This window comes from Coregonus clupeaformis, chromosome 19, assembly GCF_020615455.1.
Source record: "Coregonus clupeaformis isolate EN_2021a chromosome 19, ASM2061545v1, whole genome shotgun sequence".
Lineage (NCBI taxonomy): Eukaryota > Metazoa > Chordata > Actinopteri > Salmoniformes > Salmonidae > Coregonus > Coregonus clupeaformis.
The window spans coordinates 25,162,940-25,178,566 of NC_059210.1; the positions used below are offsets into that span (position 1 = coordinate 25,162,940).

The 15,627-nt window shown below is 40.9% G+C and overlaps 1 protein-coding gene across 4 annotated transcripts; it reads right to left on the reverse strand.

The window, feature by feature from the left end:
* Window positions 1-951: 951 nt before the first annotated feature.
* Window positions 952-15,349, reverse strand: csnk2a2b (casein kinase 2, alpha prime polypeptide b). Of its 4 annotated transcripts, XM_041837227.2 has the most exons (13): window positions 14,980-15,349; window positions 14,410-14,730; window positions 13,183-13,294; window positions 11,981-12,082; window positions 9,453-9,503; window positions 9,082-9,141; window positions 8,859-8,942; window positions 8,359-8,469; window positions 8,100-8,201; window positions 7,300-7,400; window positions 2,136-2,284; window positions 1,936-2,018; window positions 952-1,536 (listed from the first exon to the last, which is right to left on the reverse strand). In XM_041837227.2, the coding sequence occupies exons 2-12, from the start codon at window positions 14,511-14,513 to the stop codon at window positions 1,942-1,944; spliced, it is 1,053 nt and encodes a 350-aa protein (XP_041693161.1). In that variant the 5' UTR covers window positions 14,514-14,730; window positions 14,980-15,349; the 3' UTR covers window positions 952-1,536; window positions 1,936-1,941. The 4 variants fall into 4 exon arrangements, with proteins under 4 accessions (XP_041693161.1, XP_041693160.1, XP_041693159.1 ...); XM_041837226.2 differs by having other exon boundaries at window positions 1,940-2,018; window positions 14,410-15,349; XM_041837225.2 differs by having other exon boundaries at window positions 14,410-15,349.
* Between the last annotated feature and the right edge of the window lie 278 nt (window positions 15,350-15,627).

Here is a 15,627-nt window from a genome sequence, read left to right on the forward strand (position 1 = left end):
AGAGAGCAACACTGTACCAGAGATAATGTATATAATAATGAGATGGTCTTGTCTCCACACTAACAATGGGAGTCGTTGTCCCAAAGGTGGGCAGTCTGCTTATAGCTGTATTCCCGCGTGGACAGATATTCGCCTCTTCCTGTGACTGTACGACACTATGTCACCTGACCTCCCAGAAATTCCATTCACAAGGGCTCCTGTGAAACGGGCTATGCTCAGCTACTCACGTGAACCAGAACGCACTATGGCGCAGGAGTCAGGCGAAACAAAACTTTCAGTAAGGGTCACAGCATGAATGCCTGTGTGTGTGGGTAAAAACACACAATGAGATGGATAAATATACCAAACAACACAACAATCATAGATTGAAGTCTATTCGAATGTAACCAAGTGAATAGGATCAAAAGACACAAAAAATAATAGGTCTTCAAGCTGTGATGTGACACCCTCAGAGTGCTCCTACTAGTAGTCACAATACTGTCATGAGAGTGCTAGTAAGGTGTGAACCAGACACTGATTTGTCTGAGTGATTTTCAGGTATCACGTTGCATAAAAGTTGCACAGCATCGCAGGGTATGATCTGATCTGGTTTCATGAGGGCCATCATTCAACAGGTAATTGCACAAAGCCAAACAGATTCCACTGGTTCAGTTAATGAGCACTGATGGTTCACAATGGATGCTGTCAAAACATTATCGCCATATCTAGGTTGTGCATGTCTTGAAGCCAAGCCCATTAATGGTTGTGGTGGCAACTTCCCGAGCTATTGTCACCTTTGTCACGTTCGTCAACAATTAATGGCATTGATGACACACTGTTCTTTAACCACCAGATACTGGTAGCATTTATAGTTCTCTCTGATGAATTACATCGTTCAAATATACTGTAAGACTGTATGAATAACAATATGATATGGCAAAATTTGACCAAATCATGACACAAACACCAATATAAATAAAAATCATTTATTTTTATTAATATTATTATAATCATCATTCTACCTAGAGCAGAGAAAAGGTCCACCATGCCACTTCGGTACTACAGTGTGTGGAGGCTGAGCTCAGGCCTGCTGAATACTGAACAGATAGATGGACAGACAGACTGTCCAAGGGGGAGGGAGGGCAGGCTCGCGTTCCTTTTCATTCTCCATGCTTAGTTAAACGAGGGAGGGGGGCCAAAGGGGGGGATAATGACAGGAAAGGATCCTTTTTTTCTTGTCTTTGAACATTTTCTGTTTACCTTATGATAAGAGGAGGGGGCAGAGCAGGGAAGGGGCAGCCGTGAGACATCAGGCATCAAGCTCATTGGTCTGGCTGTTTGACATGTAACTGGGGCAAGCCAACCATAGACTGACAAAGAGAAGGAGGGTGTGTGTGTGTGTGTGTGTGTGTGTGTGTGTGTGTTCATGTATGTGTGTGCGCCAGTACGCACATCTTTGAGTGTTACTGGTCTGGTGTTGCTTTGATCCATTTTCACTGTACACTTGAAGAGGTTTCTGCCACAAAGGGGTAAAAAGTTGAGGTAACAAATGTTCTTCTGAAAGACAAAAATAGAAGAGAAATGATACTGTTAATGCACATTCATTTTATATAATATTAAAGGGATTTTATTTCAAAGGTTTTAAATAGCAACTTTAACACAGAGCATTAGGCCCTATAAATTTGATTTACAGTATAACGTATTTGTTTTTGATTGTCATGATTCACTGTGATTTAACCGAATCCCAACCACTACAATGGCGAAGTGACTCATACAACTTGTCAAAAGGAATCAAAAAGAATAATAATAGATTCATATGAATCGCTGTAATAATTATTATTTATTTTTTGAGAAATGGGGCATCTGTTATACAGTAAATCAAATGTGTATGGCCTTAGAATAATTTAAAACAATGGAACAATTTAGAACAATAGTGTTTGTGATTCTCTCACTCACCTACTTTCATCGAGCTGTAGTGGATCCACTGGACACCATATTGCCATCCGCATTAGAGAGAGACTGTTCCTTCAGCACAGGATCTGTGTAGAGGAGTCAACATGTTAAAGATCACATCACCTTTCATCAATGCACAATAACTGGCACTCCACTATGCAGCAGAGGAAGTCAGCAGGTGTTGTTCAGGTTGAGCTACTCACAGAAGTAGGGGTGCTCCATGGCCTCTGTGGCCGTCAGTCTCTGCTGATGGTCATAGCGCAGCAGCTTATCCAGCAAGTCAAGAGCCTCAGGGCTCACCAGGTGCTGGTTCTCGGTCTGGATAAATTGCTCCCAGCGTTTCCGTGTCTGTCTGAGTGGGGGAGACAGAGAGCCAACTTTAATACCTCCAGCCTTTAGAAAGTAGTCACACCACTTTACATTTTCCACATTTTGTTGTGTTACAGCCTGAATTGAAAACTGATTGAATTGAAATGTTGTGTTACTGATCTACATACAATACCCCATAATGTCAAAGTGGAATTTTGTTAGTACAACATTTTAGAAATTCATACAAAATGAAAAGCTGAAATGTATTGAGTCAATAAGTATTCAAACGCTTTGTTATGGCAAGCCTAAATAAGTCCAGGAGTAGAAAAGTCCTTAACAAATAGCATAATAAGTTGCATGGACTCATTCCGTGTTCAATAATAGTGGTTAACATGATTTTTGAATGACTACTCCATCTCTATACCCCACACATACAATTATCTGTAAGGTCCCTCAATCGAGTAGTGAATTTCAAGCACAGATTCAAGCACAAAAGACCAGGAAGGTTTTTCAATACCTCGCAAAGAAGGGCACCGATTTGTAGAAGTGTAAAAAAAACAAAAAACGTTGAATATCCCTTTGAGCACGGTGAAGTTATTAATTAGGCTTTGTATGGTGTATCAATACACCCAGTCACTACAAAGACACAGGCATCCTTCCTAACTCAGTTGCCGGAGAGGAAGAAAACTGCTCAGGGATTTCACCACGAGGCCAATGGTGACTTTAAAACAGTTACAGAGTTTAATGGTTGTGATATAAGAAAACTGAGGATGGATCAACAACGTTGTAGTTACTCCATAATAATAACCTAAATAACAGAGTGAAAAGAAGGAAGCCTGTACATAATACAAATATTCCAAAACACGCATCCTGTTTGCAACAAGGCACTTAATTACTACTGCAAAAAATGTGGCAAAGAAATTAACTTTTTGTCCTGAATACAAAGTGTAATGTTTGGGGCAAATCCAACACAACACAGAGTACCACTCTTCATATTGTCAACCATGGTGGTGGCTGCATCATGTTATGGGTATGCTTGTCATCAGCAAGGACTAGGGAGTTTTTTTAGGATTAAAAAAACGGAATACAGCTTTTAAGCACAGGCAAAATCCTAGAGGGAAAACCTGGTTCAGTCTGCTTTCCAACACACACTGGGAGACACATTCACCTTTCAGCAGGACAATAACCTAACACACAAGGCCAAATCTACACTGGAATTACTTACCAAGACGACATTGAATGTTCCTGAGTGATCTAGTTACAGTTTTGCCTTAAATTGGCTTGAAAATCAATCACAAGAATTGAAAATGGCTGTCTAGCAATGATCAACAACCAATTTGACAGAGCTTGAAGAATTTTTAAAAGAATGAGCAAATATTGTACAATCCAGGTGTGCAAAGCTCTTAGAGACTTACCCAGAAAGACTCACAGCTGTAATCGCCACCAAAGGTGCTTCTACAAAGTATTGACTTAGGGATGTGAATACTTCCAGTTTAAGTCTGAAGTTTACATACACCTTAGCCAAATACATTTAAACTCAGTTTTTCACAATTCCTGATATTTAATCCTAGTAAGAATTCCCTGTCTTAGGCCAGTTAGGATCACCACTTTATTTTAAGAATGTGAAATGTCAGGATAATAGTAGAGAGAAGGATTTATTTAAGCTTTTATTTTTTTCATCACATTCCCAGTGGGTCAGAAGTTTACATAAACTCAATTAGTATTTGGTAGCATTACCTTTAAATTGTTTAACTTGGGTCAAATGTTTCGGGTAGCCTTCCACAAGCTTCCCAAAATAAGTTGGGTGAATTTTGGCCCATTCCTCCTGACAGAGCTGGTGTAACTGAGTCAGGTTTATAGGCCTCCTTGCTCGCACACGCTTTTTCAGTTCTGTCCAAACATTTTCTATAGGATTGAGGTCAGGGCCTTATGATGGCCACTCCAATACCTTGACTTTGTTGTCCTTAAGCCATTTTGCCACAACTTTGGAAGTATGCTTGGGGTCATTGTCCATTTGGAAGACCCATTTGCGACCAAGCTTTAACTTCCTGACTGATGTCTTGAGATGTTGCTTCAATATATCCACATCATTTTCATTCCTCATGATGCCATCTATTTTGTGAAGTGCACCAGTCCCTCCTGCAGCAAAGCACCCCCACAGCATGATGCTGCCACCCCCGTGCTTCACGGTTAGGATGGTGTTCTTCGGCTTGCAAGCGTCCCCCTTTTTCCTCCAAACATAACGATGGTCATTATGGCCAAACAGTTCTATTTTTGTTTCATCAGACCAGAGGACATTTCTCCAAAAAGTACGATTGTCCCCATGTGCAGTTGCAAACTGTAGTCTGGCTTTTTTATGGCGGTTTTGGAGCAGTGGCTTCTTCCTTGCTGAGCAGCCTTTCAGGTTATGTCGATATATGACTAGTTTTACTGTGGATATACAGTGGGGGAAAAAAGTATTTAGTCAGCCACCAATTGTGCAAATTCTCCCACTTAAAAAGATGAGAGAGGCCTATAATTTTCATCATAGGTACACGTCAACTATGACAGACAAAATGAGGAAAATAAATCCAGAAAATCACATTGTAGGATTTTTTATGAATTTATTTGCAAATTATGGTGGAAAATAAGTATTTGGTCAATAACAAAAGTTTCTCAGTACTTTGTTATATACCCTTTGTTGGCAATGACACAGGTCAAACGTTTTCTGTAAGTCTTCACAATGTTTTCACACAATGTTGCTGGTATTTTGGCCCATTCCTCCATGCAGATCTCCTCTAGAGCAGTGATGTTTTGGGGCTGTCGCTGGGCAACACGGACTTTCAACTCCCTCCAAAGATTTTCTATGGGGTTGAGATCTGGAGGCTGGCTAGGCCACTCCAGGACCTTGAAATGCTTCTTACGAAGCCACTCCTTCGTTGCCCGGGCGGTGTGTTTGGGATCATTGTCATGCTGAAAGACCCAGCCACGTTTCATCTTCAATGCCCTTGCTGATGGAAGGAGGTTTTCACTCAAAATCTCACGATACATGGCCCCATTCATTCTTTCCTTTACACGGATCAGTCGTCCTGGTCCCTTTGCAGAAAAACAGCCCCAAAGCATGATGTTTCCACCCCCATGCTTCACAGTAGGTATGGTGTTCTTTGGATGCAACTCAGCATTCTTTGTCCTCCAAACACGACGAGTTGAGTTTTTACCAAAAAGTTCTATTTTGGTTTCATCTGACCATATGACATTCTCCCAATCCTCTTCTGGATCATCCAAATGCACTCTAGCAAACTTCAGACGGGCCTGGATATGTACTGGCTTAAGCAGGGGGACACGTCTGGCACTGCAGGATTTGAGTCCCTGGCGGCGTAGTGTGTTACTGATGGTAGGCTTTGTTACTTTGGTCCCAGCTCTCTGCAGGTCATTCACTAGGTCCCCCCGTGTGGTTCTGGGATTTTTGCTCACCATTCTTGTGATCATTTTGACCCCACGGGGTGAGATCTTGCGTGGAGCCCCAGATCGAGGAAGATTATCAGTGGTCTTGTATGTCTTCCATTTCCTAATAATTGCTCCCACAGTTGATTTATTCAAACCAAGCTGCTTACCTATTGCAGATTCAGTCTTCCCAGCCTGGTGCAGGTCTACAATTTTGTTTCTGGTGTCCTTTGACAGCTCTTTGGTCTTGGCCATAGTGGAGTTTGGAGTGTGACTGTTTGAGGTTGTGGACAGGTGTCTTTTATACTGATAACAAGTTCAAACAGGTGCCATTAATACAGGTAACGAGTGGAGGACAGAGGAGCCTCTTAAAGAAGAAGTTACAGGTCTGTGAGAGCCAGAAATCTTGCTTGTTTGTAGGTGACCAAATACTTATTTTCCACCATAATTTGCAAATAAATTCATTAAAAATCCTACAATGTGATTTTCTGGATTTCATTTTCTCAATTTGTCTGTCATAGTTGACGTGTACCTATGATGAAAATTACAGGCCTCTCTCATCTTTTTAAGTGGGAGAACTTGCACAATTGGTGGCTGACTAAATACTTTTTTTCCCCACTGTAAATACTTTTGTACCTGTTTCCTCCAGCATCTTCACAAGATACTTTGCTGTTGTTCTGGGATTGATTAGCACTTTTCGCACCAAAGTACGTTCATCTCTAGGAGACAGAACGCGTCTCCTTCCTGAGCGGTATGACCGCTGCGTGGTCCCATGGTGTTTATACTTGCATACTATTGTTTGTACAGATGAATGTGGTACCTTCAGGCGTTTGGAAATTGCTCCCAAGGATGAACCAGACTTGTGGAGGTCTACAATGTTTTTTCTGAGGTCTTGGCTGATTTCTTTTGATTTTCCCATGATGTCAAGCAGAGAGGCACTGAGTTTGAAGGTAGGCCTTGAAATACATCCACAGGTACACCTCCAATTGACTCAAATTTTCTGGAATTTTCCAAGCTGTTTAAAGGCACAGTCAACTTAGTGTATGTAAACTTCTGACCCACTGGAATTGTGATACAGTGAATTATAAGTGAAATAATCTGTCTGTAAACAATTGTTGGAAAAATTACTTGTGTCATGCACAAAGTAGATGTCCTAACCGACTTGCCAAAACTAAAGTTTGTTAACAAGAAATGTGTGGAGTGGTTGAAAAACGGGTTTTAATAACTCCAACCTAAGTGTATGTAAACTTCCGACTTCAACTGTATGTAAGAGAGACATTTCTGTATTTCATTTTCATTACATTTGCAAACATTTCAAAAAAAAAATGTGTATTAATTTTGAATTCAGGCTGTAGCACAACAAAATGTAGAATAAGTCAAGGGGTATGAATCCTTTCTGAAGGCACTGTACAACATTATCATCGCCTGGGAAATTACGTTTAATATTCTGGAACTAGTGGGCCACTGTCTGGCAGCTATTAAATAACATATCACTAATATAATCAAGCTTGTAGTGGGGCATGTCAAAATAACTGATAACCTACAAATAATTCAAATATGCTTCCTCATTACCAGGTAAATACCAGGAGTAACCCTTATTTCCATGTCTCAACGGCACTCCCTTTTGGTACTCACTGGCCAAGAAGGTCCTTGAAGCGTGGGTCCAGTTCAATGTGGTATTTGCGCAGATAACCAAAAAGTTCATCTGTCCCCAGGACTTTGGCAATTCGGACCAGCTGAAATTAGAACAGTGACAATTTCACACAAGTGTTTGTTTGTCTTAGGGAATATGTTTTTATGTACAAGCTAATTTGGTTAGTACATGTATGCACTCACTAACTGTAAGTCGCTCTGGATAAGAGCGTTTGCTAAATGACTAAAATGTAAAATGTAATGTTATCATCAGGTAGTGAATGTGTTATCTACTCTAATAGATTGTTGCAGTCAGTTTTTCCTCTAGGATTCTTTTCAGCAGAGGTGTCAAAGTTAGTTTTCTGCAATTCTAAACATTTTGTCATAGGGTTGAGAGAGAGGAAATGCAGTTTAAAAGCTAATTTCCTGCAATTTTACACATTTTATGCAGTGTTCTTGTGCATGTATCTGAGTGACACATAACAAAATCAATGGGGCCCGCATGCATGTCTAGTTTTTATATCTGGTTTTAAGTTTATACTGAAAACGGTTTACCATCCCGGAAAGTATTTTCTAAAAATACAAAATAAAATAACAAATTGGAGTGGCGGCAACGATTTAACAGTAGCGGCCCGCCATTGCTAAATAAATATAGGGGAAACACTGAGTCAGTGTTATCATACTATGAGAGAGGTTGAGATTCCACAAGTTAGTAATAACATTGGGTGGAATAAGTTGGGTTGTAGTGAGACTAAAGTTTGGTGGTGACAATAGAAAGGGAACGTGGTTAGTTTGTGGGATACCTGGTCATAATTGTCCTGGCCATGGAAGAAGGGCTCTTTCTGAAAGATCATACTGGCCAGCATGCAGCCAAGACTCCACATGTCCAAACTGTAGTCATACATCTGACAGGAAATCACAGAACGCATCAGTTACTGCCAAATATCAATACACAAACAGCTACCAATAACAATGAAATTGGTACGCAACTTGAGCTAATGTACAGACTCACCAATTGTGTCTGTGTGTATGCGTGTTTGCTTGAATGTGCTGGGGATTTACCTGGTAATCTACCAGTAACTCAGGTCCCTTAAAGTAGCGAGATGCTACTCTGACGTTGTATTCCTGTGCAGGATGGTAGAACTCTGCAAGGCCCCAGTCTATTAGACGTAGCTGCAGCACAAATACAAACACACCATGTTACAATAGAAACCACATCGGAAATGTGTCACACAAATTGGCACACAAGGGAAATTGCTACTGCTACTGAAAAAGCCTAGTAATTTTTGCAGTCCTGTATGTGTCCTGATGCCATCTGATACAATAAGAATATTGTATTTGACAAAGACTAAAAGAGTTCAACACCCATTATAATGGTGGAGAAATAATTGAAGTCACTTTAGACAAATCTCTGACACATTTATGTAAGCTTTGTAGACTTTTCAAACAGCTTGAGAAGAGGAGAATAACTTTTGGACAAGACACATCATTCACAACATCCGACTACTAGAGCTTTCTAAGGACCAACACAACTCATAAGAAAGGTGAAGAGCTCCCCTTACCTTCCTCATCTGGTGGTCAATCATCACATTGTGGGGCTTGACATCACGGTGCATTATCCCCATACTGTGGCAGTAGTCCAGAGCCTGAGAGCACAAAGACCCAAATCATGTCAGAGACAGAGAAATATTGTCTAGACACCACAAACTAACCCCACAGTTAGGAAGGTATGAAGGTAGAACTAGGAGTGCATGTGAAAACACACAGGGTCAAACTAAGGCTCACCTTTAGTAGTTCATACATGTAAAAACGTATATCAAAATCTGTTAACTTCTGGTAGAGCTCCTGGGCAGAGAAGAAAATAAAGTTTTAGATTCAATTTGCAGAAAGCAAGTATGTGATGCATGCACCCGTGATGAAACAAACACAATTGACCTAAGCACTTTCAACCAACCAAAGACAGACAGACAGACAGACAGAGACATATTGGGTGGAAAATTCTCTGAACAATGCAATGCTAAGTTATGGCCACCAACATGGTATCTGAAACGGCATAGGCTATTAAATAAGCCTTATTGGGTAACATGACCAAGATTCCCACTCATTACACCATCCCATATCGTTGAAACCCCATGCCTAGAGAGAGATGATTCTACCTTAAAATCTGTGTTATTGATGCATTCAAAGACAAGCGCAGGCGTTCGGGACTGCAGAGAGATTAGGGAGAGAGGACAAATATTCAAGACTCATTAATTGATGAATCAAACATTAAAAATGACATTACGCTATGAGCCATATTTACTGCGAGGGAAAGGTAGAGCAACAAGTGGCTTAACACCCACCACACAGCAGATGCACATCAACATAGATAAAACATGAAAGAATATAATAGCAATCACATCCCAATTTTGTCCCAGTTGCAATTGCAATAATTTTGTAATTAACGATAAGCCATGTCAATATCAGCCTTAGTAATTTCCATTATCATAATTCCCATTTCTGTTATGTAGGCAGCAGCATAGTGAACGTGTGATGTAGAATTGCATGTAAGCAATTATTTGAGGAGGTAATTTTATCTGTTGGGTATCTTCCTTGCATCCATAAACATTATTCTCAAAATAACCCTGACAAAATGTAAAAAAGACTGAGTCCCGTTTCCCCACGTACAGTTAATATTAAGGCTGCCATGCAAGAACCAGATTATCTACCTGCTTTTAGATCATCTGTCAGTTAATTAGTTTAAGACTTAATCTGTGAGTAAGACGACTAGTTTGCAGAACTTTGAAACAATCTAAAGTGAACATCACTAACAGAATATCAAACGCATTCACAATAAGTAAAGTATAATATGCTGATATTAGAAAGGAAGTAAACTGTAATACTGTTGATAAGGTGTGGTCTTTCCCCTTCATTAGCCATATCTTCATTTTGTTAAGATAACATTTGTTCTCTTTGCAAGCATAAAAAGGTATACTGACAACAACAAACCTTCAATTCAACAGCCATTAACAGTGCTTTCGGAAAGTATTCAGACCCCTTGACCTCAGCAATCTACACACAATACCCCATAACGACAAAGTGAAAATAGGTTTTTCAAATGTTTTGCCAATTTATTACAAGTAAAAAACAGAAATACCTTATTTACATAAGTATTCATACCCTTTGCTATGAGACTCCAAATTGAACTCAGGTGCATCCTGTTTCCATTGATCATCCTTGAGATGTTTCTACAACTTGATTGGAGTCCACCTGTGGTAAATTCAATTGATTGGACATGATTTGGAAAGGCACACACCTGTCTATATAAGGTCCCACAGTTGTCAGTGCATGTCAGAGCAAATACCAAGCCATGAGGTCGAAGGAATTGTCCGTAGAGCTCCGAGACAGGATTGTGTCGAGGCACAGATCTGGGGAAGGGTACCAAAAAATTTCTGCAGCATTGAAGGTCCCCAAGAACACAGTGGCCTACATCATTCTTCAAATGGAAGAAGTTTGGAACCACCAAGACTCTTCCTAGAGCTGGCTGCCCGGCCAAACTGAGAAATCGGGGGAGAAGGGCCTTGGTCAGGGAGGTGACCAAGAACCCGATGGTAACTCTGACAGAGCTCTAGAGTTCCTCTGTGGAGATGGGAGAACCTTCCAGAAGGACAACCATCTCTGCAGCACTCCATCAATCAGGCCTTTATGGTAGAGTGGCCAGACGGAAGCCACTCCTCAGTAAAAGGCACATGACAGCCCGCTTGGAGTTTGCCAAAAGGTACCTAAAGGACTCTCAGACCATGAGAAACAAGATTCTCTGGTCTGATGAAACCAAGATTTAACTCTTTGGCCTGAATGCCAAATGTCACGTCTGGAGTAAACCTGGCACCGTCCCTACAGTGAAGCATGGTGGTGGCAGCATCATGCTGTGGGGATGTTTTTCAGCGGCAGGGACTGGGAGATTAGTCAGGATTGAGGGAAAGATGAACGGAGCAAAGTACAGAGAGATCCTTGATGAAAACCTGCTCCAGAGTACTCAGGACCTCAGACTGGGGCGAAGGTTCACCTTCCAACAGGACAACGACCCTAAGTACACAGCCAAGACAACGTAGGAGTAGCTTCGGGACAAGTCTCTGAATGTCCTTGAGTAGCACAGACAGAGCCCGGACTTGAACCCGATCTAATATCTCTTGAGAGACCTGAAAATAGCTGTGCAGCAACGCTCCCCATCCAACCTGACAGAGCTTGAGAGGATCTTCAGAGAGGAATAAGAGAAACTCCCCAAATACTGGTGTGCCAAGCTTGTAGCGTCATACCCAAGAAGACCTGAGGCTGTAATCGCTGCCAAAGGTGCTTCAACAAAGTACTGAGTAAATGGTCTGAATACTTCTGTAAATGTGATATTTCAGTTTTTATAAATGTATAAAAATGTCTAGAAACCTGTTTTGCTTTGTCATTATGGGGTATTGTGTGTAGATAGATAAGGGAAAAAACAATTTAATAAATTTTAGAATAAGGTTGTAACATAACAATGTGGAAAAAGTCAAGGGGTCGGAAATACTTTCCGAATGCACTGTATGTATAGAAACATTGATCAAATTGATTTACAATGTAAACAAATCTGATCTTTGAAGTGGCCAGGTACTCAGGTGACTAAGCCCAAAGCTAACCCAAAGCTAGAAGAAAGCAGAGCTGTAAGACATACCACAGGGTCTTTCACTGTGTCCACCAATCGGATGATGTTGGTTCCACCTCGCAAATTCTCCAGGATCTTGATTTCACGCTTGATTTTCTTCTTCTTGACAGGCTAATTAGGGTTATAATAACAGAGACATCCAATCAGACCAGGATGTAGCCTAAATGTTTGACTTGCAGGATGTGACCTCATTAACAACAGTGGTAATGGTGACAGCATCAGCAAGATGTCCACTTTACCTCCCTCTACTTTTCCTCCCATGTCCACCATATCTCCCTCTATGTTTTCCTGGCTGATTATTACTTGGACAATGTGATGTGGTACAGTGGGGTCCATAATTATTGGCACCCTTGATAAAGATGAGCAAAAAAGACTATAAAATAAATAAACACAAATACTGAGCTATATTGTATGCTCAAAAAAAATGGGAAATTATATTACTTTATACTAATACCATTTCTCAGATAAATAGATTTTGTTTAACAAGTAATAAAAAAAACATCTAAAAAAGGGTAATCTCATAAAACATTTTAGAAAAAGGCACAGGGTCATTATCCTCGCAAAAGGAGAGTATTGAAAACAGGGGTGGAAATAATTTTTCTGTATTACTTGTTAAACAAAATGTATTTTTCTGAGCAACTGTATTCCGTTTTTTTTGCACCGCACTGTACTTCCCTCTGCCAAGCTTCCGCACAAAGTGGAAGTCTTTCTTCCTGGTTACTAGAGGGAAGCTATATTGTACGCAAAAAAAAAGGGGAAATTATATTATTTTATACTAATACAGAGAAAGACATTTTAACAAGTAATAAAAAAAATCCTAAAAAGATAAGGCTCAAATGTATTGTCACCTGTTTTCAATACCGTAGCACTCTCTTCTTGTGAAGATAACGACATAGCCTTTTTCTAAAATGTTTTATGAGATTGCCAATAATTTTGACCCCTATCTTTTTTAGATGTTTGTTTATTACTTGTTAAACTAAATCTATATCTCTGAGCAATTGTATTAGTATAAAATAATATAATTTCCTAATTTTTTGAGCATTCAATATAGCTCAATATTTGTGTTATTTATTTTATACAGTATTTTTTGTTCATCTTTATCAAGGGTGCCAATAATTATGGAACCCACTGTATATGTTTAAAGAAAACAGACCACTCTTTCATCGCTGCTGGAGCATACAGAAGAACAAAGCAGGCCTTGGGCAACTTACCTTGAGGATCTTGACCACCACCTTCTCATTGTTGTTGATGTTGATGGCCTCAAAGACCTCACTGTACTTCCCTCTGCCAAGCTTCCGCACCAACTGGTAGTCTTCCTGGATACTAGAGGGAAGATAGTAAAAACTATATTAGTACAACATCGTTTTAAAAGAGAAAACAGATTAGTACAACATTTTATTCCACATCTTTCCTTCCCATCACCACACTCAATATATATAACAGGCCTAGACGGAAAGAGGTTGAATCTTTTTTAAACAATAATTATTTTCCCAGTCAGTGAAAGCGAGAGTGACATTTCAACCACAGAGAGGGGACATTCCAAGTGTCCATCTTTTTGAGGGCCCTTGATTATACTAATGAATAAGAGCAGTGGTGCTGGTACAACCCTGTTTTGTGCATGGAACTGGATATATTAAACTAGTGGTCTAATTTTAACAGATTCAATTAAAGGTCTAGTGAATCTTCAATAAAGTGCTGCAACTGTACAGACATTTAATTAATTAAAAGGTTGTGTCTCATTAACAGCTTGTGTAAATGTAACCAAATTAGCTAGATCTGAAAGAAAAATATATATATGCCACTTAAAGGAATGATAATGTGATCTGGCTAAGTAAAGTTTATGATGTGGGAAACTAAGTAGCTACTGTTGTACAATTTACAAGCATCATTCAGTGCTGCCTCGGCGTCAGCTGCCAGCTAGGCCTGCTCGATCTCAGATTGATGATTTTCCCATCCCGGTCGATAGTACACGCCAATCTGAATGTGCTACGCGCAGACTCACTTACTCAAACCATGAACGTTCCCAACAAAACCTTGTCTACCAAGCTAAATCTCCAAAATACATTACTTTCCAAATATAGTCTTCAAAAGACGTTTGTATTATGGATTAATTATGATAGCTAGCTATCTAGTCTAATATTTCACCCGCCCACACAGAACCAATGCAATGGGACAATATATGGCCACTCATTCGACCATACTGATAATCCATGGTAGTAGTCAAAGATTCTGTTGTGGTAGCTGCCTGTACATCGTGTTGAGTGGAGAGCAAATATGGATAGGCTGCAGCAATAAACTATGAAGGACATCAAACTAAAACTAAAATAGAAAACATATATGGAGATCATTCATTTGATAAAGTATTTGGCAATAAAATACTAAATAATGCATTATGATGTTTAGAAATTCCAGCCCTGCAAAAGATTACAACATGTTACCTCCAGCTAGGCACGTGGGTTTCGTAGTCCCAATATTCCCTGCTCTTCAAAGTGTTGACATCCGCGTACACCCGAGATTTACTGCCGGCCGCCGGGCCGGGCATGGCGAGCACCGGAGCGCGGTCTGTGTTGAGGACTCGATTGACACAGAGCTCGTTTGCTGCTTGGAATGGGAACACAGATCACCGTCCTCGTGTCGGAGCCTGGGGTCTCGCGCTGTCCGAGTAAGGGGGTTCCTGGTATCTGATATTTTCCCCCGCGATTTCCCCCGAGATTACCACAGTGCGCTGCGCACGGAGGTTGATGATGGATAAGGGGAGGCTAGGGACCGTCAGATACAGCCAGTGTTAAAACGGCTGGGAAGATGATGAAAATGGAGTGTTGAGGTAGAAAGGCAAAATCAGGAACTGGCACTATTTACATAAAACAAAAGGCTAAACATTTTATTAAAAATGACCAAAACACTGGCCGAGATGCCAGGCATGGGGGGTTTAGGGATCAAATTATTGCGGTTTAAACCCCCAACCCCCTTGTGGGCCTTAAATCCCGAATCCGAAGCAGGGATCCTACCAGAATACACTCTTCTTGGTATGGCCCTCCCAAGGCAACAATCTTCCTGCGGGGTGGATGGAGATGATGGGGAGGAATTGAACGGGAAAGTCCAATAGAGAAGTTGGGTTTTACAGCTCACCCCTAGCTACGGGGTATTGACTAGTAGCTACTGCCATTTGGAGAGGGGGTGGAGTAGAAATCAATTTTGCTAGCTAGCTAGCATGCTAACTCAGTCAGAATCGCGCCACCGTTGAGCGCGGTGTGGTGCACCCACGCTGGGGACCGTGGCATATGCAAGCGGAGTGAAGACCACTTAATAAATCCCTTGAAAAGCCTGTTGTAGGTCGGGTTTGGGGGCTTTCTTGTAGAACCCAACCCCCCCCCCCACCCCTCCTTCTCCTCCTCCCCCCGTCCTTATTCCGAACCGCTGGAAACCGGATTTCGATAGAAGGCGCGCCCGGAACCAAACATCTGGATAAACCAGAGGTAGTTTTGAGGAGATGGAAAACTCCATTGGAATCGTATTATTGCCGATTGTGTACGTTGCCTATGCGTCGTCAATGGGCCGCGCGGTGCCTTATGGGTTATTTTGCTACAAGGAGAGCTCTCCTTCAATGAGTGAATGGGAGTCAATTTGGCGCTAGCTCAAAAACACAACATTAGCAT

What these genes read in the sequence shown, in the direction of transcription:
- csnk2a2b (XM_041837227.2), bottom strand. Translation starts at nt 14,513, where the DNA reads ATGCCCGGCCCGGCGGCCGGCAGTAAATCTCGGGTGTACGCGGATGTC. An exon ending in TCAATAACACAGATTTTAAG is followed by an intron (nt 9,142 to 9,452) that starts GTAGAATCATCT and finishes TTCTCTGCCCAG; the next exon opens with GAGCTCTACCAGAAGTTAAC. An exon ending in CATGGAGCACCCCTACTTCT is followed by an intron (nt 2,019 to 2,135) that starts GTGAGTAGCTCA and finishes TCCTCTACACAG; the next exon opens with ATCCTGTGCTGAAGGAACAG.